Source organism: Pelodiscus sinensis, chromosome 1, assembly GCF_052426305.1.
Source record: "Pelodiscus sinensis isolate ZL-2025 chromosome 1, ASM5242630v1, whole genome shotgun sequence".
Taxonomy (NCBI): Eukaryota; Metazoa; Chordata; order Testudines; family Trionychidae; genus Pelodiscus; species Pelodiscus sinensis.
The window spans coordinates 346901862-346927109 of NC_143052.1; the positions used below are offsets into that span (position 1 = coordinate 346901862).

The window sequence follows — 25248 nt, forward strand, 5'->3', positions numbered from 1 at the left end:
TCCCTTCTCCCAGCCTCTCTCTTCCCCTCTCCCACCTCCTTTTCCCAGTCTCCCCCAGTTTTGTTCAATAAAGAGAGATTCTATTTTTGAACACAATTGTCCTTTATTTTGTACATCAGGAAGGGGGCTAGGGAGGGGTAAGTGGATGGAGGTGAGGGAGGAATGGGGTACGAGCCCCCGATGGGGAGGACTGGGGTGGCTCTGCGGGCTCCTCGGGGTGGAAGCTGTCCTGCAGCCCCCCGATTAACCCCACCCCCCTGGATGGCAGCCTGCGGCAAGTGCAGCCGGGCTGATGGCCGAGTGCTGTGATGTGCCGAGTGTGGGCATTCAGGGCACTTCAAGCCAGGACTGCTTTTCTGTCCCTCATCGAGTTAGACAAGCGAGCGGGGAACCCCTGAGAACTGTCTGTCCGGGTGGGGGTTGGGTCCCTTTAAGCACAGCTCTTGGCTAGCCTGAGACAGCAGCTCCACGCTCTAAGTCCTAATCTAATGCCCTGCCGGCACTGCTTCCGGCCAGCCTTAACCCCGGTTCAGATGCACTAGTTCGAATTAGCTTAGTTCGAATTAACTAATTCAAATTAAGTTAGTTCGAATTAGTGCTGTAGTGTAGACATACCCTTATATACGGAGCTGAAAAAGTAGACCACAAATAAGTAAGGATAATAATAAACAAATGCGAAACAAGGTCCTGAGATGTAGATTAATCGATCATAGTCGTTTTATATTTGTCACAGTTACATTTTTAAATACAAGATATCACGTGACTACACAGACGTAAAGTATTCGCGAGAGCACTGCCTGCACTTATTTTCACTTCGCGGAACCCCGAGGTTCAATGGAACCCCATTTGGGAAACACTGCACTAGATGATCACGACTGTTCTCTTCTGCCCTTAACGTCTCTGTGTAAGACCATATAACTCCTGAGTCTGTGTACCTAGGAGTCGGATGCTGCAGGCTCAGCCCCATGCATGTTTCTGCTGACCCCATACAGGCATTTAGGAAGCAGAAACCCGCTCTCGGGGCTAGAGTTGGGCTTCACTGCCCCAAGGTTCAAGGGGTTGGATGCAGGCAGGGCGTAGGAGGGTGCAAGGTGAGTGTCTCGGTTCAGCCCATTGCAGATATATGTGGTGTTCAGCACTGGGGGTTTTGTGTAGAGTCCCCTTCCACCAACAGCTTTAACCAGGGTTGCCAGGTGGCTGGTTTTCGACCGGAACACCTGGTCAGAAAGGGACCTGTCGGCTCGGCTCAGCACTGCCAACCGAGCCGTTAAAGGTCTAATCAATGGTGCAGCATGTCTAAGGCAGGCTCCCTGCCTGCCTTGGCTCTGTGTGGTCCCAGAAGCGACAGCATGCCCCCCTCTGCCTGCTGTGCATTGGGGCAGCCAGGAGGCTCCCTAAGGGTTGGTTCTGCAGCTGCCATTGGCCAGAAACCGCAGCCAATGGGAACTGTGGGGGTGCTGCCTGCGGACGGGGCAGAGCCGCCTGGCCACACCTCCGCACGGGAGCTGGAGTGGAGACAAGCTGCTGCTTCTGGGACCTGCATGAAGTAAGTGCCAAGTGGGGCCTGAACACCTGAGTCCCCCTGCTCCAATCCCAAACCCCTCATCCCCAGAGCCCACATCCCAAGCCTGAAGGCTCACCCCCAATTCTCTGCTTCAGCCCCATGAAAATGAATGACTGAGGGTGGGGAAAGCGAGTGATGGAGTGCGGGGGAGAAGGAATGAGTGGGGGCAGAGCTTCAGAGAAGGGGCAGGACAGGGTGGGGACTCAGAGGAGAGGCGGGGGGGTGGGACAAGGGTGTTCAAAGTTCACCCAAGGAGGACGTTGGCCACCGAACCTTTACTGCACCTGCCACATGGCCACCGCACCCCTCGGAACAGGACCATTTCCCTGGCTTCACAGCATACTGGCAGAAACTGACCCGACAGCAAACGGGGCAGCAAACCCATCCACCTGTGCCCCCATGCCACGCTCCTGCCTCTCCTGCCACCGGCATCGGCCGCTGATGGCCAGTCTGAAGCTACTATGGGGACATGTGGCTGCTGGTGCCCCCAGTGTATCTGTCAGGCTGCCTTAGGCCAGGTTTGAGGGGCAGAGAGATTACTGTGATTAGGTCTATGTGAAACAAACGAAAAAGTGTGATTGCAGGGAAAATAGCTGATTGTATTTTCCTAAGCTCCACCCACAAAATAAGCTCCTCCCACATGCGATGCCACTCATGGGAGATTGTGCACCTGTTCACAATATGATCACACATTGAGTGGGCTCATTGGGGTGCAAATACAGCCATGGGCACAGCGAGACTCCCTCTGATGAGGGTCACGTGCCCTACCTGGCTTCCTAGCCATGTTGAGATGAACAGGACTGTGCGTACCTCTCTGAGTCATGGTTTCAGGCTCTTTGCAAATGCAGGCAGACGTTGCTTGCTTCAGTTGAATGGGCCACTGTTTCCAAGCAGTCTCAGTAGCTGTGACAGCTGGAGATTGACTTTCTCTTTTAAAACGAAAGCTCAGCTCTTGGAGAATAAAGTGACGGCCCAGAAGCAGCGCGTTGGGCTGCTGAACTGGCCAGCACCAACCGAATCTTAGCCTTGAAAACCTACTGAATTCAGGGCTTGACTCTGAGAGGGTGACAAGCCAGATGCTTCCTGTTGCCCCCACAGCTGGATCGTGCATGCTGGAGTCAGTGGCAGGGGCCCCTGTTTTCTGCCCACACCAAACACAGGACGAGAAGGGAAATAACTGTCACCAATTAATCCCTTAATCACCAGGCTTTCCGGGGATGAACCCAATCCAGCCTCCTGGAGAGGCAGTGAAACAAACAAAGCGATTTAGGGCCAAGTGGCCGTCCCTAGAACTGGGGCCGGCAGGGGGAAGGGAAGCCAAGAGATTGCCAACAGATAGGACAGTTCTGTGCTGTCAGCCATTTATTTCCCCCATCACTACATTAAATCCCCCCCATTCCCATCCGTTGTTCACTGGGAGTCTCTCTGGATCGGAGGGGCTGTTTGCTCTGCCTTAGAGGAACAGCCTGGACATTACAAGGATCGTTACATTCTTTGCGGGTTACATAAACAGTTTGCACAACCCCCACTGCAGAGCCAAGATCTCTCGGACGGAGGGCTCGGAATGTCCCACACTCCTCCGGCTCAGCAAATAACCTTTCAGCGTCAAGCAGCAGCTGTCCTCATGATGAACCACTCACTGCAACTACCAATGTGATGGAGCGGCCCACATGGGCCCTGGGAGCAAGGCAATTGGCTCCTGTGGCATCCCGCCCACGGCCGTGGGATGAATTCAGCCCACGCTGACGTGCTGCTGTGCACTTTGGCTTTGGTTCAGGCCTGCTTTCCTCCGTATTCAGGACCGCCCAGGGATACAGGCTAACGGGCACGTGTAAGCCAAGCGTACCCCAGAGCCTGAAGCCCTCAGTGTTGCCGCAGGAGGGCCATGACGTACTAGCGGCAGTATGCCTAATGATCAGAGCGGAGAACTAAGAGTCAACACAGCTGTGTTCTGTTCTGACTGCTGAAAGGCCGTGGATGGATTGCTTTGCCTCGCTGCCTCAGTTTTCCCATCTGTAAAATGGGGAGAGTGCTTTCAGGCTGGGCGGTGGGGAGGTTTCATCCATTAATGTTTGCAAAGCAGGTCGAGCTCCTTAGATGGAAGGTGCTCTGTGTGTTTCCTCACCTTCCTCTGAAGCATCAGCTACGGGCAGGGGCGGCCCATCCATAGAGGCGAAGTAGGTGGTCGCTTAGGGCGCCAAGTTAAATAGGGTGCCAAATGGTGGCGCAATATCATTGAAGGGTTTGGAGGTGGGGGCGCCAACTGCATGGTTCGCCTAGGGTGCCAGTTGCTAGCAGCTAGTCTAGGGCTGCCCCTAGCTATGGGCACTGGAATGGGTGGCCCACGGGGCCAAGGTGCTGTGGCAAACCCTGTGCTCCTCTTCTACATTTACAAGGCTCCAAGGACGACAGTGAGTCTGTCTGTCGGGGCAAGGAGAGCGTGGGAAAATGTGGAACCGACAACGACGGAGACGAGAAGTGAGGCCAAGGACTGGAGGAGGCAGAATCTCATACCTCCGCGGAGCTGGGAGTCAGCCAGCAGAGACTGACAATGCCTGGTCATTTTAACAGTACTGCCAGCTACCAGCCAACCCATGCTCTGCCCCGCCCCCTTGGCCAAAACACACCTCTGGACAAACGCCTGTCAGGGAGGGGCTAGGTATATTTAGTCCTGCCTCAGTGCAGGGGGTGGGAGGATAAGATGACCTCTTCAGGTCTCATCCAGTCCTACCTTTCTATGATTCCAAGAAACTGAAAAGGGAACTAAAAATACTACTGAATATTCAAACCACTAAGTACACAGCACACATGATTTTCCTAAGGAGAAGAAAAGCTAATAATGTTTACATATCAGAGCCCCTTCTAACAGGAAATCTACTGATATGAGACTGCGGGAAAATGCCAAGTACAGGCAGTCCCCGGGTTACGTACAAGATAGGGACTGTAGGTTTGTTCTTAAGTTGAATTTGTATGTAAGTCGGAACTGGTACATATTGTAGGGGAAACTCCAGCCAAACTTTTCTCCAGAGCTCAGTTTTATTCTCCCACACCTCACTTCTCCCAGTCCTTTATTCTCAAGCTGAGGTGTCTGCTGAGAAAAGCCACTCCGCATCTCCCTGGTCTGCTGGGGGGGCGCTAGCTTCGCGTCTCCCTGGTCTGCTGGGGGGAAGCAGCTAGTGCGGGGTTGCCTCACCCCGTTTGTAAGTAGGGATCTGATGTAAGTCGGATCCATGTAACCCGGGGACTGCCTGTATATGTGAGCTGCAAAGGGGGGGGGCGGCGAAATGACATGTTAAAGGTAACTGTATGATCTTATTTGACTGAGCAGTTTCCTGGAGCTTTACAAACTATGAGTTGAAGCCGCAGTACAACTGGGGTGAGGACAAGACCAATGGGAGAAAGGTTTCACAGCAAAATAATGAAACAGGCCAAACATTGAGAAGGATAGTTGGTTGATTGGTTGGTTGGGTTGGTTGGTTGAAAAGGCAAAGGATTGTTTGGCCAGAACAAAGTGGGGTGTTTTTTCCCTCCATCACTGAAATGATAATGTGGCAAATGGAGGAGGAAAAACTGACTGAATTGTTGGCTAAAATGCAATTGTATCCTCATTAAAGTTTGAGTTTATGGAAGCACAGTTCTCGTACTTCATCTCAGGCGGCCGAGTGCTCACCAGAGACTATCCAGCTGTTCTTTGAAGTGCTCTAAAGGGAATTAGAAAAATAACAACTGGCTTTTCCGAAGAGAAATGAACATGTGCGACGTCAGTGAAATGGCACAAGCGAATGAGCAGCATTTCCAATTTCCTTAAAAAGCCCTGCTCCTAGCAGAAAGTAACATGCAGTGCAGGACAGAACCAGTTTTCATGGGCTGATTTATGGGCCAAGTGGGAAATTAACACCCAGCACCCCCAGAAAACTAGTGACACCCAGAACAGAAAATGCATTTCAGGGTCAGCACCAACCAAAGCACAGCTTCTCTCTCCTAAAAAGGCTCTGCGAAGTCAAGTCCTGGGAAGGATCAAGCAGGAGAGGCAAAGCTCCGCCACATTTTGAGTTAGTCACGTTTGGTTTGGAGATGCCCAATTCTTAGGGGTTTTTTTAAGGCCAGGAAGGACAATTAGATCATTTTGTCGACGCTCCTGGATAGCACAGGCCAGAGAAATTCACCAAGTTATCCCTGTGTTCAAGCCCACTAAAGGATATGGCGGGGGCTGCTTTTCATGGAAAGTTAAGAGGACAAATTTCCAGGGAAAAGAAGATGGTTTTGCTCATTTTTCTCGCCACAAACAAGCTTTCTGCTGAGGGGGAAATAGGTCCAGGGCATAAGCAATGTTTTTTCTCTCCATCAGATACATGTATGGCCTCCATTAGCATAGGTAGGGCCCTACCAAATTCACAGCCATGCAAAACATGCCATGGCGTCCCCCCATGAAATCCGGCCTTTGTGTGCTTTTACCCTATACTATATTGATGTCACAGGGTAGACCAGCGTTTCTCAAACTGGGAGTCCTGACCCAAAAGGGGAGTGGGGGGGGGGAGAGGCATGAGATTATTTTAGGAGGGTCATGGTATTGCCATCCTTACTTCTGCATTGCCATCAGAGCTGGGCAGCGGGAGAGTGATGGATGCCTGGGTGGTTGGTAATGTAGGCAGGAGAAGGCACAGCCAGCCTTCCCAAAACTGCTTACACGCCCGACCACCTAAAGCTGGGACCCCAACGTGGCAGCCCACAGTGTGGCAGCGTGACTTCCCACAGCCACCAGGGCAGGATGGGGCCGTGGCCCAGCAGCCCAGCTTTCCCCAGTGGCTGGGGTCATGGTGTGGCAGCCCAGCTTCCCCCGGCCACTGGGGATGGATGGGGTTGTGCCCGGCAGCCCTGCTTCCCCTGGCCACCGGGGAGGGATGGGCTCACAGCCTGGCAGCCCGACTTCCCCTGGCTGTTGGAGAGGGATGGGGATAGGGCTGGCAGTTCTACATGTGGCCAGAAAGAATCGAGTTGGAGGTGGGCGGGGTTTGGCTCCAGGGGCGGGGCTTCAGGTGGAAGGGGAGGAGCTGGAACTTGCCTTCCCCAGGTGGGCTTTCACCCACCCGCCCATGGGTGGATGTAATATTGGCCGGGTGCCCAGCTCTGAAGGCAGCACCCCATCAGTAGCAGTGCAGAAGTAAGGGTGGCAATACCATACCCATGGCATCCTTACTTCTGTGCTGCTGCTTTCAGGTCTGGGCACCAGGAGTGTGACAGCTGCTGACTCACAGCCCGGCTCCACAGGTAGCAGAATTCTGCCTCCAGAGCTGGGCTCCCAGCCAGCAGCCACCACTCTCCAGCTGCCCAGCTCTGAAGGCGGCAGCACCACCCGCAGCAGCGCAGATGTAAGGGGGAGCAGTGCTGTGACTCTCTTCACACAACTCCTTCCTGGGTCAGGGCCCCAGCAACCACATCACTGAAATTTCAACTGAAATAGCTGATGTCATTACATTTACCATTTTTAAAATCCTGTAACCATGAAAATGACCAAAACGGACTGTGACTTTAGTAGGACCCTAACCATAGGATTTGGAGCTCCTCACAGTCTTTAGCGTACTTACAACATGTCTGTGCGGTAGGGAAGTGCTATTTCATTTTTACAGATGGGCAGCGGAGGCACAGAGAGGCTAAGTGACTTGGCCAAGGTCAGACAGGAAGTGTGTGGCAGAGCAGAGAACTGAGCCTTACCCCCCCTAGTCTTGAACCACAACCTCGCCGCTCTCCTCTGTGATTTTAATGCTGCTGTTGACAATTCAAGCGGAGTGCGGAAAAAACATTCTCAGACCTGTTACCCCGGAGACCTTAAACAGCAACTGATAAGGCCTTTTACAGTTGGGTGTTTCTCACGAGCTTGTCGTTAGACACATCTGCTTTCCCAGGAAGTGAATTCCCCAATTTATTTGGTCAGGTAACGACAGCCAAACAAAGAAGATGACTGATGACATTATCATCCCCTGCCACTGGAAATCATCCATCAGCCACTGCAGAACTTATCAGTCCTCTGCCAAGCTCGGTCACACCAATCACACATGAGTCTCTGCAGTTTTCGATCTCGGACCGAAAAGCACAGGCAAAGTGACACCTGCATTTCCAAAAGTCGGGTATTCTCACAGAAGGTCGATAGAGATTTCAACTGCGCAGTGGCGCTGAAAGCTGACAGGTCTGAGATCCTGCATGCACATCCCGATGCTGGCTCCACCAGGACGGATCCCGGATAACAAATGCCACCATGAGAGCCATTGGGCCCAGAAAAAGAATGAAGAAAGCCTGGATCTCTGAATTACCCAGCTCTCTTGAGCTGTGGTACAGTCACGCCTTGTAAGCTAAACAGAGCTCACAATCAGTAGAATCAACAGCCACTACAAGAAGGGGGGAGCGACTCGTGTCCCCGGAAGGGGCAGGACCTCGGGCAGAAGGGGCAGCCAGCCCTCACATCGCTTGGAATATAGCCCTTCTCCCCTTCCCCGCCCAGCCCTCAGAGTCTCCTGGAGCAGCCCTCCAGCGGCGAGTCAAAGGGGCCCGGAGCTCTGATCGCCACCATTGTCACAGTAGCTGTAGTGGAGGTCAGGAGCCCTGGGCTCCTTAAAATTGCCAGGCCCCATATCCCGCTCCCCACCCCCACCCCATTGGCCGGTCTGCGCACCATAACGCAAGACACACTGACCACAAAGCTTTTATGGAAGCCTAAGCTAGCGCACTCAAGGAAGTTTCTGCCCGGAACAACCTCGCTTCCTTATATAAACATGTGCATGACCATGCTGATGACAAAGATCATTCACGGGGCATGGCCTACTCCAGTTCTAGTGAGGTGATCAATACAGAAGCCAGGTGCATGGCTTGGAAGCAACCATTCCTGCCCTCTACTAACTTCAGCCCCAGTGTCTCTGGACCCTGCCATTAAGGCTGATGCCGAGTTGACTCCTTCTGCACAAAATGATTCTGCTGAATTAACGAGGCAGGAGCCTGTGGATTCCTGCAGAGCTGTTAAAAAACTCTGGCCCAGCTGTTCTTTTGTGGCTGTGGATTGTGTTTGATTTCTTTTGGCAAACAGAGCGGGTCCCATCCAACTGGTACAACAGCATTATTTTAACACTTGGGAAACACAAAGGAGGCAAATGAGACTGTTGTAACTATTGCAGCTTTCTGCTTCTATCCATCCCGGGGAATGATTTTGTTTTTCTTGTCATCCAAAGACACTGATATCTTAAAGAGTAAGAGAAGACCAAACAAGCTGACTTCCCTCCTGTCTGTTCGACAATGGAGCAATTTTTACAGGATTGAGAAGGCATAAAAATCCAAACTCCCTATTTGCATTACAGGTGTGGATGTCAAGGCCGCGCTCGATTCTGTTGACAGGTAAATCACTCTGGCTGCTCTTGAAACTTCCAGGCATTGCTGACAAGTTTGGCAGAATGGCCTGTTTCTTATATCACTGCTCAAGTCACTTCCTTGTGAATGGGAAAAGAACTGCCTTCTTCTGAGGCTATGTCTACACTACGCAGAAGATCAACATTACCACGGTTGATTTTACGGGGTTCGATTTAGTGGGTCTAGTGAAGACCCGCTCAATCAAACTCAGAGGATTCCCTGGTCAGCGCTGGTACTCCTGCTCCTCATGAGGAGTAAGAGAAGCCAGCAGGAGCGTTTTCTCCCATCGACTTCCCACTGGACGGCGTGGAAACATGACTTAAGATATGTCAGCTCTAGCTATGTAATTAGCTGGAGTTCTGTATCTTAAGTCAACCTTCCGCTGTAGCGTAGACAAGGCCTGAGTGAGCTAAAGACAAGGATTTGTCATTACCCAACATCCTTCAGTGCTATCACAGACTACTGGCTTGACCAGATACTCAATAAATAGTTTATGGCAATGAATTGAGAATACTTACACTGATTTTGCCAGCGTAGGGCTCGCTGTCGGATCAACAGATGAGCTGACTGCAGCACTTATAGCCCTGGAAAGTTGAATGGCAAAAGTTGGCATGAAAATTATTTGGGGTAAGACCAAAATTCTGTCAAGCAGCAGCTTCAAACCCGCTGAAGCCTCCATTATCTTTGCGGGTGATTGCCCAGTGGAGATTATCAGTGATTTCATCTGCCTTGTGGATAATATGGAAGGGAAAAGTGTCATCAGTAATGGGGCCTTTCATCAAGAACATCTGTTGCAAATTACTGATCCTGGTATGTAGAGAGAGGAAGCTGAGGCTATGCAATACATTGGTGGTCGGTAGCCTGACTTTTGGAACTGACACATGGCCTCTTGCTGCCAGTGCTAAAAAGAAGCAGGGTGCCATTGAGATGGACTATTTCCAGCTGATCAAAAACATCCAATGATTGGAATTCACACTGCAGGAAGAGAGCTGTTTTCTAGCTAAACAGGTCCCGTGCTCTCAAACTGTCTAAGGTGGTATTGTCCTACTCTCTGAATGACTAGCAAGAATCAGCTGTGACTTTGCCCCACTGAAAGCAGGATAGAAAAGACCTGAAACACGATGGCAAGATGATGTCAACAGACACCTGTTGTTTCCAGGCATTCCACCTCCAAACGTGCTAGAGCTTCTTGAGGACAGAACTGTCTCCCCAGCCGGTGTAGACCCGACTCTCTGTAGAGCATAGGAACAGATACACTCAAATGCCTGCATTTTCCGATCATCCCTTGGGAGTGCCCAGCCTTGTGCCACTGGAGTGCCCAGATCTGCTGCTCCCAAAGGAAAAGCATGTCCCAGCTCCCCATAGGGTTGCCAGGTGTCCGGTATTCACCCGGACAGTCCGGAATTTTCGCCTCCTGTCCAGTAAAAAAATTCAGAGAATATCGGACACCTAAAATGTCGGGTATTTTCTGATTTTTCCCCCGGTCAGGAGGCAAAAATGCCAGGTACCTGGCAACCCTACAGACACTCAGCGCCTGGCCTCCCCCACCCGCCCCGCCCCGAGCCTCCCCAGCACTCCTGGCTTCCAACACCCTCAGCTCCCATGTTTAACAGGTTCCACAAGGCTGCCGGCACACAATGGCTGCCGACCAAGGAGAAGCAATGCTTCCCTGGGTCTTAGTGCTCGACCGCTCCCCTGTTCCTACCTCTGCACTCACTCTTAAAGGGGACATGCTGGTTTAATGCTGTTTAATTTTAATTTTTTTTTCTTGATAAGTCTTGGAGTCTTCTTTTTTCTCAGCAACTTTGGTCTCCCCCTTCTTCCCCCCCACTTCAACAGAACTTTTCCCGGTGTTTTTTTTTGGGGGGGGGCGGGGGAAATGTTCTGTATTTTTTTTTCAACCATCTGGCAACCCTAGCTCCCCATGTTCAGCTCACGGTCACTGCTCAACACACCCAGAAGAAGTGTATTTAACAAGCCATGAAATCAAGTAACAGCAAGTAGCTGGAAGTGTTGGGAACAGGGGGCTATCTCAAAATACACCCAGACCATCCCTTCTAAAGCCTAGCATGGCCCACCAGGGTCTTTCAGCCAGGCAGGCTGCGATCCCTTTTTCATGAGACAAGCCCTGCTCTTGGCTTGCTCTGCCAAGGGTAGCTTTGTACCTCCAGTGGCAGCCCTCAAATCCACTAGCAAACAAGACCCCATCCTGCTGGTGTATCTCTTCCTGTCCATTCCCTCTCCGGAAGACCTCACAATTCCCAGCCTTTGGCTCCAGCTATCCATTGTGCACCATACAATGCACAGGTTCCATGTAGCCAGACGGATAGCTAAATCTCTCTTGCCTGAAAGGAACCTGTGTTGCACCTTTTAGTGACCAAGTTGCAGATCTTCACACCATAATTTTCGGTATATACATGGGACTCCTTCCATAATAGCCATACACACATTTCACAATGATGGTGAGGCTCAGCATGACACAGGCTTTCAACAGAGACCTTACACAACACTCTTTGGCACCTAGTACATAAACATCAGGCCCAAGGGATCCCTGTAACCATTATGACCCCTGTTCCCACTGCCAGCTGGCACTAGGAGATCTCTGGGCCACACACACTAACCCCTGGATCACCAAAAGCTTACAGAAATTAATGTTTTCCCAATGTTTTTTATGGGAAAGACATTGTTTCAGAACATTAGTGGGGGGAAGCACCCCAAAATTACACCAAACAAAATGTTATTGGCTGGTTATTTCCACTCCAGCTCATCTGAGGAAGTGGGTTTTGCCCACAAAAGCTCATGACACTAGATATATTTGTTTGTCTCTATGGTGCCACAGGACTACTTGTTTTGAAAGTTACAGACTAACAGGGCAAGCCCTCTGAGACCAAACAAAACAGTGAACAATCCAGTGTGAGAGCCTACAAGCAGGGAAGTGTTTATTTCACACAGCTGTGTTCCAAGAGGAGCTAAGCAGCTACCAAGGAAACCCAATATACTGTGATTAAAAGCTCCCCTTCAATGAACTCTGAGGTGGCACAAATCTCTGAATTGCCCAGGAAGTGGAATACCACGACAACCAACAGGGTCAGTTCTAGTTCTAGGGCCTCCTCTAAGAGGGCTTCACCTGGACTAAGGTCAGCCCCCCGCCTGTCCACACCATTGGTAGCAGCGGCTCATATTCACAAAATGAAGAGCCAGATTTCAGCATCTGAGAGCTTTCAGAGAGAAGGCTTGGATGCAGTTTTGAGTTTGGATTCTTAACACTCGCAAAGCTTGAAGGTGATCGGAGACAGGTTTCTGTTTCTACTTTAAACAGGAGATGCCATGTTACATTTGATCAAAAGTTAAGGTCTGTTTCTGAAAAAGGTCACCCCCATCGCTTTGAGTTCTCCTCTAATACATTTTGACAAATGTAAGATGCTATGTGACTCCCATAAAGTATGAGGTTTTGCGATCCTTTGATCACAAAGCTACAGATATTAGTGGCGGTCTCACAACTATCCGGTGTAATTTTATAACCAGTTCCATGTTTGTCTTAATGATTTCTTAGCTAACTGGGTGACTGGATGGCTCAGAATATTAGACAGGACTATGTCACCTCTAGGTTGTTCTTTACTATCTGGCTCAACTTGGCAGTGATCAAAAATTATCATCTGATGACTTTAGTGGTTCCCAATGGGCAGATGTCCCCATTACAAAGACCACCACCAAAGCTGGCACCTAATTGGAGCAGAACTTGCATCCAAGAGTCCTAAAAGAGTTGGCTGAGGAGATCGCTAGCCTGCTAGTGTTAATTTTTAATACATCTTGGAATACTGGGAAATTCCAGAAGACTGCTAGTGTGTGAATGCTGTGCCACTATTGAAATAGGGTACGTGAGATGTCTTAGGTATGTACTAGGGATGTTACATTTAGATTAACTGGCTAATCAAATAGTCGACGCAGTTTGCATCAACTATTCGATTAGGGCACCTCCGCCTTTGTAGTGTAGCAACAGTCCCCATCCTGCGTGCCCCAGTCAGATACCTTATCCCTTCAGCCACTCCAGGGCTCACCCCACCTCCCTACCTTCAGGGTGCCCCTTATTCCGCCTTCCCCATGTGGGAGCTGGATCCAGTTTTGGGGCAGCTAGTGTTGGCAGTCCTGCTGTTCCCAAGCGGGGGTGGGAGGAGGACTTGAGCCCACCAAAACACTCTCCTCAGGCGAATGCCGTATCCATTCCACTGCTCCAGGACCCACCCCAGGGCTGATGCTACACTTCAAAGGCAAAAGTGCTGCAAGGAGCCTGGGGCCAGCGGGAGACTCAAGCAGTCCCCCGCTAGCCCCATGCTCCTTGCAGCGTTTCAAAGTGTCAGTCCCCAGCTGACCCCAGGCTCCATGCAGCGCTGCTGCTTTGAAACACCGCAGGGAGCCCAGCATCAGGCTTCACATGGTGTTTAGAAGCAGCAGCACCACATGGAACCCAGAGACACAGCGCTGTCGCTTTGCAACGCCGCATGCAGTCCCAGGACCCAGGCTGCACACGGTGTTTCAAAGCAGCAGACCTTGGGTGCAAGGAGGGAAGCGACTAGTCGACTCGCGTGTTGACTATCCAATAAGCATTTGCAGATTAGCCTGGCATCAGTCCTGAGAAAAATAATGGAAAAGCTGACATGGAATTCAATCAGTAATGAATTAAAGGATAGGAGGATAATTAATACCAGTCAACACAGTTTTATGGAGAATTGTCACACAAACCTGATTTAATTCTTGGATGAGATTACAAGGTGCCTGTGTCACACAATAAATGTTTGTAAAGCACTAGACTTAATGCAGCACATAAAAGGGAGTCGGAGCTGGGAGGTGGTGATATATGGCAGTGGTGAGAAATACTGGACTCCTATGTCCAGATCTGGTGTCCTCATTTTAAGAAAGATGGTGAAAAATTGGAGAGGGGGCAGAAAAGAGTCACCGAAATGGTCTGTGGGCTGACAGTGAGAGATTAAACGAGCTCATTTTGATTAATGTACACAAGAGAAATGAGGAGTGACTTGATTAGAAGGTTTCAGGGGGCAGCCGTGTTAGTCTGTAACTGGAAAAACTTAAAAGACAACGAATAGTCTAGCAGCACCTTAGGGACTAACAAAAACGTAGATGGTATCAGGAGCTTCCTGATACCATCTACATTTTTTGAGTAGAGGGAACATGCACCTTCATGGGGAGAAAACACCGGGAATTCAAGGGCTCTTTAATCTAGTGGGAAAAGGCAGAACACAAACCAGTGGCTGGAGGCTGCAATCAGTCAAATGCAAATATGAAATAAGACATGGATTTTTAACAGTGTGGGTGATTCACCATTGGAACAGCCCACTGAGGGAAGTGGTAAATTCTCCATCTCTTAATATTTTCGGATCCTGACTGTCTGCCTTCCTGGAAGACATGCCTTTGCCAACACAATATATGGACTCAGCAGAGGGGTCACCAAGTGGATTGCATGGTCTGTTCCATACAGGAGGCCAGACTAGGGATGTTAAATATCGATTAATTGAATGGTCGAGTAACCTCATGAATTCTTATTGGTTCGTCGATTATTCTATAGTCCCTGGGGGGCGGGGCTGGCAGCCAGTGTGCTCCAGCCCCACTCCTGAGGAGCCCCTTCCCACTCTGCGCTGCTGCCTCTGGATCAGAGGTAGCAGCACGGGGTGCTAGGCAGCAACTTGTCCATGAGGGCAGCCAGTTTAAAAACTCGCAGACCGGCTGCCTGTCGCCCAGTGCTGCTGCCTGTGATAAAGGCGCAGCAGCGCGGGGTGGCAGCAGCCCCTGTTCAGGAGGGTCTGATCTTCCGGACCCGGAATGAGCCGGAACTGAGCCAGGCTGCCTGCCCACCAGCTCCTAGCACCAGCTCCGCAGCAGGGGTAGGTCCCGGATCTGTGGCAAGCCAGCATTGAGCTGGGCTGCTGGCCAGCCTGCTAAAACATTTACTGGTGGGGGGATGCGTGTCGTCTATAGCATTAACCTATAAGCTTTTGCTTATCGGTTAATCGACTACACTATTACATCCCTCACTCAGACCAGACCACAGAACTTGGGAGAGTTCTTGGCCAGGTCACGCTTCAGGCTGTGTGAGTACAGTAGGAGCCCTTCCTATCCCGCTCACATCTGGCCTGGATTTTCACTCTCCCAGAGAGCTCATTGGGCCCTTGTCTGATGCCGTGTAAGGCGAGGACAGCAGAAATAGAGATCACGAGGTGGGTGGGGAGACTCCAGCCAGCCCACTCCACCGGATAAGGGAAGAGCTCCGAGTGTTCCTACATGGGGGAAGGGTCAAGCTCCAGGCCAGCTTTCTGCCTTCCTCCTTTCCAGGCAGGAGATCAGACGATAGGAAGAGGCCCACCCATTCGGATCCAAGAACTGACCCACCCAAAACTCCCGCTCAACCTGAGGTTTTTTCTTTTCCCAGAGATTCGAAAGGAACGTGATTTAACTAGTGTATGGCACTGCTGATTTTCCAATCAGCCCTTTGCATTTCTTCCCCGATGCGAGGCCCCGGGGACTTGACAACTGTGAGCCAACCAAGCTCCACACACACGCAAACGCAAGCAAGCAGCCTGTGAGGCAGGGAATGATCATTACCCCTGTTTTCTGAGTGGGGAAACTGAGGCACGCTACCATCACACCCCACATCAGTGGCAGAACCATGACTTTCATACTGACCCAAGCTGGTGCCAGGTGTACAAGGCTATCCAGCCCTCACTCCTGCCTTTACTCCCCAACCCCACCTTTCTGATCTTCCAGGCTCTTCCCAGGGCCCGAAACAAATTCACCGAAATACCAAGAATGACGGCATTTCCAACCCAACCAGGAAACACTGCAGCGCTCAGGAATGAGCTGCAGAAACCCAGCGAAAGCCGCATAACAGCCTTCTGAGGGCAAGCAGCCCGGGACTGCAGTGATCTGCCACTGCCCCGGTGCTACCGTTAGCCAGACTGGTGTATCTAAGTAATGGACTTAGATGGGGTGAGGCCGCACTTGGGAAAGGCAGCTGACTGCTGTGACTTAGGCGGTGAATGCACATCCACTCAAGTGAGAGCACTTCTGCCAGCTGAGCCCAGCCAGGCTTATGTTGCTACCCAGGGGGGTCTTTGCAGGAGCTGCTGGACATGGACAGACCCCGGGGTTCTCTGTGGCTCCCAGGCAGAATATCACACACCCGTGCTACTCCCTGGCCTGGCATCGTCGCCCCACCGAGGAGGCTGCCCTGGGAGGCGCTGCTGCCTACACCCAAGGAGACATTTACTGTACGGAGGAGCCTACTCGCAGCCCCTCTGACATGCACCCACGGACACATGGTGCCCCAAGGGAGAGCAGGAGGGGACACGCTGAAACACCAGTGCTGATGAAGAGCAATGTGCAATCTTCGGAGAATGGTCCCGGGCGAAGGTGGCTGTGCTGGTGTGTGGCCGTGGATCCGCTGGGTAGCTTAATGAGCTCATTAGACACACGCTCAGGGATGCGCCGTGCTAACGAGCACCTTATTTAGTGGCGGGTAATTGAGTGGGGCCTGTTTGATGTGTGCTTTGAAGATCGATGAGTAGCTCAGTGCTGTCAGTGGCCAGGCTGGAATATTAGAGCAATGCCATCGATTTCCTTTGGACGCGGAACGGGAGCGTGATTTCCACCCCCTCTCTGGTAATGGCCTTTGCTGGCAGAGCCAGCTGGCGCTGAGTGATTTGCTAATTCTGTGGGGCAGCGACATGCTGGGGAGCCCACCCCAGGCTGGCCCAAAGAGCAACCAGCACTCCCGTCCTCAGTGCTGCGGTGCTGCTAAGCCATAGGCAAGCCACTCGTCCGGGGCTCAAGCCCCCATAGAACCAGACTAATCTTTGTAGGCCCCACCCCCAATCCGACCATGCTCCACCCCAAGGCCCTGCCCTGCTCAGCCTCTTCCCCATAAGGCCCTGCCTGCCTCTGCCCTGAGGCCACGCCCCCACGTAGCTCCTCCCCATAAGGCCCCGCCTGCCTCTGCCCTGAGGCCACGCCCCCACGTAGCTCCTCCCCATAAGGCCCTGCCTGCCTCTGCCCTGAGGCCACGCCCCCACGTAGCTCCTCCCCATAAGGCCCTGCCTGCCTCTGCCCTGAGGCCACGCCCCCACGTAGCTCCTCCCCATAAGGCCCTGCCTGTGGTGTGCCCTGAGAATGCCCCAGCTCCACCTCTTGCCCAGGAGACCCCACTCATGCCTGTGTCCAAAGCCCCACTTGGCCTCTTCTCCCCCAGTGTCCCACCCACTCATCATCCAGACCCAGCTCTGCACCTGCCCCAGTGCGGGCCCTGCTCAGCCCGTCCGGCACTCCTGCCACAGGGCCAGGTTGGGGACTTGCCTTGTTCCTCCCACTTGGCACCCTTGCCAGGGTTGCAAGCCCCCAGTCCCTACTCCCCTGCTCCCAAGCCTCGCTGCCCCAGCCCCACCCCCCTGTGGGAGTGCTGGGCAGGGGGAAGCACAGGTGGGGATGCACTTTTCTTTAGCCCCCCCCCATTTTTCCAGGGTCCCTGGCCACTGCTCCCCAGGGAGCTGGAGTGGGGGGAGAGGTGTCTCTGATGGCTCCTGCCCCCACCCTCCTGTCACTGCCCAACCCCCCCAAATTACGGCCCCCCCAAGTGTCCCAGTCTGCCTACACCTCTGCTTCCCCCCAGGGCCCTGCCCGCCGCTTACATAGGGGGCGGGGTTGGGGAGAAGCACCCACAGGCAATATCAAGAGTCAGCACCTGCGTGCTACTGCCCTGGCACCGGCTCTGTGGGGAGCCCCAGTGAGCCGACACCCAGCCTAACATCTTTCCCCCTCTGGAAGGCGGCTCCGTGCTGGTCAGGTGGCCAGCAATGGCTTTAATCGGAGATTAAACTTCACCCAGTAACATGACAGTGGATTGATAGAGAATAAACCGCCCCACCGCTTAGTGTCACGTGGCAGGGGGTGCGTGAGTGTGTGCGTGCGCGATTGAATTCTCAGTTACCCCATAACGCAGGCCCGGGGACAGAGCCCCGCCACCTCCAGCAACATCCGCCAGCCCTGTGGTATTGATGTTCCCACCACAGCAGGGGCCCAAGCATCTCACTGGCCAAACGCCTGCAAGAAGTGGGACAACGAGCCTGATGCTGCACAGGATGTGGTGCGCACTGCAGAGGCCATAAGGCAGCATAGGAGCACCAGTCACTCGCTCCAGCAGAACAGGGGGAGGCAGAGAGTCCACAGACAGGTGCTAGATGGAGCCATGCATCTCAGATAGGCCTGCTGCCCCTGTAGTCTGGCCATAGGAGCTCTGATCTGGACCTATGCATCCCCGGATTTCCCACTGGGTTTTGGTCCACATCCGTTACACACAAGGGCCGGCTGCAATTGTCAGTGCTGGATTTTGAGCCCCCTGACCTCTGTAGGTGTAGGTAATTCTGAGATCAAAGTGGGCTGCTTTGTAAGAGATCTAGTTGAAACAGGAATTAATTCGGGGAAGTTCTCTGGCCTGGGTTAGCCTAGATCCTTGGAATCCATGGAGGGATTTGAAGGTCGAAGTCAACAGGGAGTTTTCTCAGAAGCAGCAGTGTTAGGAGAAAGTGCAAAGATTCTTGTGGAAGAAGCAGATGATCTAGCCTGGCATCACTGGGGTGATAAACACAGGGGGTCAACCCTGGGACAAGATACTGGGGTGGATGAGTGACATGGGGAGAGATGGGGAAGGGCTTTGAAAGTAAGAATGTGTGTGTGTGTTTGTGTGTGTGTGACAGAGAGAGAGAGAAAGAGAGAGAGAGCTGCAATGGAGAAGGCACCCAACAGCTGTGCCAACATCTATCACTGCCGCTTGGGAAGAGAAGGGATGGGTGACACCTCAGAGAGGTCCAGAAGCTGGGACAAGCCTCCAAACAGATCCACACCCTGTTGGGCTGTGGGACAGGGTCAGTCTTTCTGCAGAGCAGGAATTCTTGTGCTGTTCTACTCCCTCATTATGATTACGACTTGGAGGAAATATTCCCCTTCCTTGCCCCCCAGTATAGCTGATTTCTCCCCTTCGTTACCCAACACATGTTGTGAAGGACAAGGCAGCCACAGGGCTCCAAAAAGAGCTAGATAAGTTCATGTGGGGTAGGTCCATCAATGGCTATTAGCCAGGATGGGCATGGTGAGTGTCTCTAGCCTCTGTTTGCCAGAAGCTGGGAATCACAACACTCTAGAGGCACAAAGTCACTTCCACTCAGCTCATGTTCCAGCTTGGTTTCCTTCGTCTACCGGGAACGTTATAGAGCACATAGAGACATCTAGTAGCTGAACTGTGGACTTCAAGGAAATAGACTGCAGCATCTGTGAAATGATTCAGTTGGGCATTCCTGCTAACTCGTGTATAGAGTGATGCAGGGCAGGCTGCCTTTGGGGATTAAGCTTAGGGCCTCAGGATCTGAATGTATGGAAATCCAGTGGGGACCAGCTGTTTGACAATTGCAATTGGTTTAAAGGGATGTGCTTTGCCATGTCTCCATCAACACCACCGGGGAGGGGCCTGGAACAAGCAAGCTGGGTTCTACGCCTTGGAGGATCCAGGCCTGGCAGTTCCCAGCCGATGTCCTGACTGAGCCTCAATGAAAACAAAGCAGCCAGGGCTGGAAGCTCAGCCTTGCTGTCAGTGACTCTCCTTGGCTGGGGTACAGCAAGCACATGTGCTGGGGGAGGACCGGGGGATGCTTGTTTAGAGAAGCTGCAAATAATTAGGCAAAGTGTTTGAGTGTTTACTGTGCTGGCCTGGCCACATGAGCAGCAGGAGCTGCCTGCCTTGCTGTTTACTCCTTTGGAGATGCTGCCGTCAGTTCCTACCCAGAGCTCCAGAGGAAGGGAAGCAGATGGTTTAAAACCACATCAGGCTGGGGCATGGTGCGGCGCAGGATCGACCTCCATGGAGGCCAACGTCCTCAGAGCCGGCCGCGGCGGAGCAAGCAGCCCACACAACGCCCCTGTCTTGCAGGGAAGGGAAGGCCAGGCTCTGTGATGCGGGGATGGTAGCTGCTGAGATACGGAAGCTGCTCAGAAAGAACCTCTGCCCCACCAAACACATTTCCCACCGGCCTTGCCACAGCTACCAGGTGAGAACGATATTAGACCGGAGTTGCAGGTGTGATGGAGCCATAAAAATGTCCTTTACCAGTGCCCTCAAATATCCATAGTAACAACAAACTCTTATCAGCTGTAATGATAACCCCATTTTACAGATGGAAAGACTGAGGCACTGAGCCACTGATTTGCTCCATGTCACACATGGTGTGTGTGGTGAAGCAGGGACTTGAACCTGCATCTTCTGAGTCCCACACCATTGGCCATGCCATTGGACTCTCTTTTCCAAAAAGCCTCCCCTACTTCCACAGAAAATCACCAAAACCACACACCTGTGCTAATCTGGTCCCCTGCCCATGCACACCGCTCCATGCCATGTGAAACATAAGCCATCGTCTCTTGGGGTTCTTTCCCTTTCATGACAGTGCATCAGGATCCTCTGATATCAGGGGGATATTAGTTAATTTGGTCTCCTGTCTGCTGACTTTGCAGAGCACAAAATAGTTTAGGTCCTACCTAAATAAGGGTTATTTTATTTCATGTTCATACAATTGTGGGTAAAAGCAAAAACATGAAATGCAAAGTATGCAAAAGGCATTTCACACTGTGGATAACAGGTAACTAACCAGAGGACCAGCTTAACTAGGGACTTTACAGTTTCTGCATCACTTGGTTTATTTAAACCAAGACAGGATGTCTTTCTGAAAGAGATCGTTGGGCTTGGAAGGATGAGAGTATTATCAGTAAATGTCGGCAAACTTTGATTTCATCAAACACACACAAACCAGAGGGGAAAAATATTTCCCTTGATAATCGAAGTGTGCTGTTAGGCAAAGGAAGAGAAATACTGCTTGAGAAATTCTTAAAAGTCTGATTCAAGGATATCGACGGTATATTTCGACATGAGATGCTGATAAATTGTGTTTTAGCGGTAACAAAGCTTTGCCTTCTTACACGTCATTACAGAATTATTTTCCAACTTGCCCTCCCCAGCAATGTCTGGCCCTCCCATGCTTCCCCACCACCGTGAAAATTCCAAAACCCATGCCAGTTTTTAAAATTTAAACTTGGTCGATGATTTGATCAGTCTAAATTATATTTCAAAAATGAAAATCGAATACTGCCACGCCTGCTTGTGTTTAGAGACAGGATGTGACGTGGCACCCTCTTGTGCACCCTGCTCGCTGTCACGGGAAGGGATGGAGGTGGACAGAGTTCAGATCCTGAATCCGGTTGCATCCATCACGTGACTGAGGCAACTACGAAATAAAAGCTGGAAGCCGAGACTCCCTGTTTTCCAGAGACCCTGGCTGTTTGGTGGCCACAGACGACCTGGAGAAAGACAGCAGGCCTCGATGTACTGTCCCCTAGCTTCGGCCTTTCAGCTCTGAAACTCCAACACACCCCTACTTATATGGGATTGCCAGTGACCTCCCAATGCACGTGAAGATGAAGCACTATGGACAGTGAACACTACTGCACTGCATGGGACCCTCCTATGAAATCAGTATTAATAACTTTCATTCGATGATGCGCTTGGGGGATATGGGCAGCGGGTGAAGGCTCAGCTGGGGAAGGCAAGCCCCAGGTCTGCCCCTGGAGCCAAGCCCCACCCACCAAGCCCCGATCCTTCCTGGCCACCTAGAGGGTCAAGGCTGCCGTGTTCCGACCCCGGCCCCAGCCCTCCCCAGTGGCCAGGGCTGATATTCTGGCAGCTGTGGAGCCAGGTTGTCGCACCTCCTTCCCTGGCAGCCAAGCCCATAGGCAGTTTTGGGAAGACAGTGCCTTCCCTGGCCTACATTACCCTCCACCCATGATCCCACCCTTCCATAGAAGTGGAGGTCTGGATACGTGGGGTGTTGTAGGACCTCCTCCCCACAGGGTTTGTTAAATCCACTTCTGTAGACCTTCAGTCTAGGCATTGCTCCTGCAATGAGCTCCCCTGCTCCCACTGGGGTCTATTAACACAGCAGCTCATTCCAGGATCGGGACCTTAGAGTGTAAGATCTAAGGGTAGATTGTTTCCTCGGGGTGTTTGTACAATACATAGCACACTGGCGCCTGGTGTATAACACTGTAACCAGGGACCCCCCGCAGAATTGCAGGCCAGAGGGAACAGTTACGCTCTTGTATTTGTACTTCTATTCTCACACGAGGTCAGAGAGCTTTTAGCCATTCCTGCCCTGAGCCTGAAGCATTTGGTTCCCCATCCTACCCAGTTCCTGATCTCAACAGCCATGGACAGACTCTGCTTGAGCAGAATTAAAGAGCCGATCTTTAGGCCTGCCGAGTTTAGTAGCAGAGCTACAGGAGTGATGCTTTCAGGCCAGCGCCAACGCTCAAAGGGCTACACATTTGCTTCTTAAGGCTTTCCGCCACCAGTCAGGTTTCCTTGCTAAGCATATACTCAGCCACGCCCCTTTGACAGGACACCTGAGCCTTGTAATTTAGGGAAAGGTCAAGCCCAAAAGTGACTGACAGCTGCCCCAAATCAACAGAACTCTCCTGGATCCAGTTTCTTTATAATTTCCACACTTGTTCTCTGCACAGTACAGGCTGCGCCCGATGTTACTTTAGTCATGGACGTTTTAATAGCCCTCAAAGCTTAAAAAAAAACGTTCCAAGGGATTTGATTCCAAAACTTTGCACATTAAATGCACCCAGAAAATGAAAGGAAAAAAGGCGAGTGAGAGAGATTTGTCGTCTCAATCCAATCCTAGCCTTGCTGGAAGGCTTGCAGAGGGAAAAGAAGCTGAGCGTGGGTGGGTCTCACATAATATCGCTTTTCTCCGCTCTGCTATCCCTGCTAGCTGAAGCCGAGAGCCCATGCAGTCCCAGCGGCGGTTTCCCTGCCAATATTTCTGCAATGCTTGCTTTTCTATTCTGCCACTGAACGCCATTTCCAACCCCCCCCCCCCCCACCAAAAACCAGAAAGATCTCTAGGGAATCTTTAATCCAGTCATGGTACAAATGTTAATTAAGCCTCCAATCTGAGGTCAGCTCAGGGTTAAGATCCTTCTTATACTGACAGGGAAACTGAGGCACAGCTTATTTTCAAAGGAAATTCAACAAGCTCCTTTGACAATCCCAGCCCAAGCTCCTTTGACAATCCCAGCCCATTGTGCTCCGTTGACAATCCCAGCCCATGCGACTTGCCAAGATCATGCAGCGAGTCACTGGTAGAGGAAAAAATAAAACCCAGGACTCCTGACTTGTGACCCAGTACTTTGTCTAAATGCCAGACTACACAAAGGGGCAAAGGAGACACCCTGCTTTCCCCACTACAGACTTCTGTTTCTTTTTCTTGTTCCCCTTGCTCTGTGGTAAATCCCTTTCAGGTTGAAAGTGCAGGGCTGCTCTTTGTGTATGGAAATAACATGAGCAAAACAGAAATGGGCCCAACCAGTCCCCCTCCAAGTACAAAACTTTGGAATGGGTCAGAGCCCAAACCCAGATCCTGAAATGAATTCCTTGGTTCTGTAATGAGCCCAAGCAAAACCTTTCACTCCAGGTGTCAGTCAAGCTTATTCTGTACTCCCAATCAATGCCAAGTTACTGCGCATGCCATTCCTGATCCACATACCGCCTATATGTAACAGGTTCCTGTATGTACATGCTGACTCTGGGAGTTCTGCACTATTGGCTGCCCGCTGCATTTGGTGCCTAATGGTACTCAGGGAACTTAATGGCCCAGTGCTCAAGACAAGGATCTGTAAATAGCCTTGCTTTTCCTGTGAGCCTAAACTACGGAGCTGGAATCCATCTTGAATTTACTATTTTTCCACGGGGGTGAAAGGAATGGAACAAAAACTTCCTGCACTGGGGAAATTCTATTTAAGGAATGGGGAGCAAACAATGATAGTCTTAAGCTGGCATCACAGACTTCTCCCCATCACAAGAGGATGAATGAAAGGACCTGAAAATAAAAGCACTCTAATGTGTGAGAGAGGGGGATAAACTGCTAGCCCGAGGTTAGGAAAAAGATCAGCTCTGGTCTGAGAAGAACTTTATCTGAAGAACTGGGGTGAGAAAATTATGATTTGTAACAATATCTCTTGGGTATTAGGCTTAGCTGGTATGTTTTGTTTTATTTTAGTTTCGTAATTTGCTTTGATCTGTCTGTCATCACTGGCAGCCACTGAAATCCTAATTTTTATTCTTCATAAAATCACGTTTGTTTATTATCAAACCTAGTGTAAACAATTGTTACCAGGTGTGGAGAGATGAGGACAACAGCTGCGCATTCATTGATAAAGGATGCAGACTTCATGGGCTTTCTCTGGTAAAACGTTTTTACTGAGCAAGACAGATTTAACTGGGGTTCTGATCCCACTGGGGCTGTGCATGAGTGTGTGGTGGGAAGCCCCAGAATTGAGCGGCTCTCAGTGTCTGTTACTCTGCCGTGGGCTGTTACCCCAACCTTGTGCCTCTGCTGGGGGACACCAGAGCTTCTAGCTCAGCAAGACAAAATGGCAGGGTGCCACAGAGGACAAGCAAGTGGGTTCAGTGGGGTGATCCACCCATCAGGTGACAGTCTCAAGGGGATCTCTGTGACCCAGCTAACACAGCTACCTCTCTGAGGGCTTAGAGATGTGAAGGGGCCATGTGGAGAAAACAAAATCATAGAATCATAGAACCATAGAACTGGAAGAGACCTCAGAAGGTCATCAAGTCCAGCCCCCTGCTCTAGGCAGGACCAATCCCAACTAAATCAACCCGGCCAGGGCTTTGTCAAGCCGAGATTTAAACACATCTAGGGATGGAGACTCCACTACTTCCCTAGGTAACCCATTCCAGTGCTTCACCACACTCCTAGGCTGTGTCTTTCACCCTAGTGAAATAGTTTTTCCTAATATCCAACCTGGACCTCTCCCACCACAACTTGAGACCATTGCTCCTTGTTCTGCCATCTGTCACTACTGAGAACAGCCTCGCTCCATCCTCTTTGGAACCTCCCTTCAGGAAGTTGAAGGCTGCTCTCAAATCCCCCTCACTCTTCTCTTCTGCAGACTAAACAGACCCAAGTCCCTCAGCCTCTCCTCATAGGTCATATGCTCCAACCCCCTAATCATTTTGGTTGCCCTCCGCTGGACCCTCTCCAATGCGTCCACATCCAAAAGGCACCGTAGTTCCATGGAGATGAGCACTCCAGAGCGGTTCAGATTTTGCTTTACTCTCCCCTGGGACAATACAGAGACACCTTTGCCAGGGCCGGATTAAG

The 25248-nt window shown here is 51.3% G+C and overlaps 1 protein-coding gene across 7 annotated transcripts in view; it reads right to left on the minus strand.

Annotated features, from left to right (window-relative positions):
• Window positions 1-25248, minus strand: part of LOC102455075 (beta-arrestin-1) — a 150653-nt gene that overhangs the window by 117619 nt on the left and 7786 nt on the right. The window contains exon 2 of one of the 7 annotated variants that reach the window (XM_089775802.1): window positions 9475-9540. The exons of 5 other annotated variants lie outside the window; for them this stretch is intronic. In XM_089775802.1, coding sequence (XP_089631928.1) covers window positions 9475-9540 — 66 coding nt within the window. Of the gene's footprint in view, window positions 1-9474; window positions 9541-25248 lie in introns of those variants that run through there. One more of the 7 variants, XM_089775801.1, reaches the window with a different exon arrangement.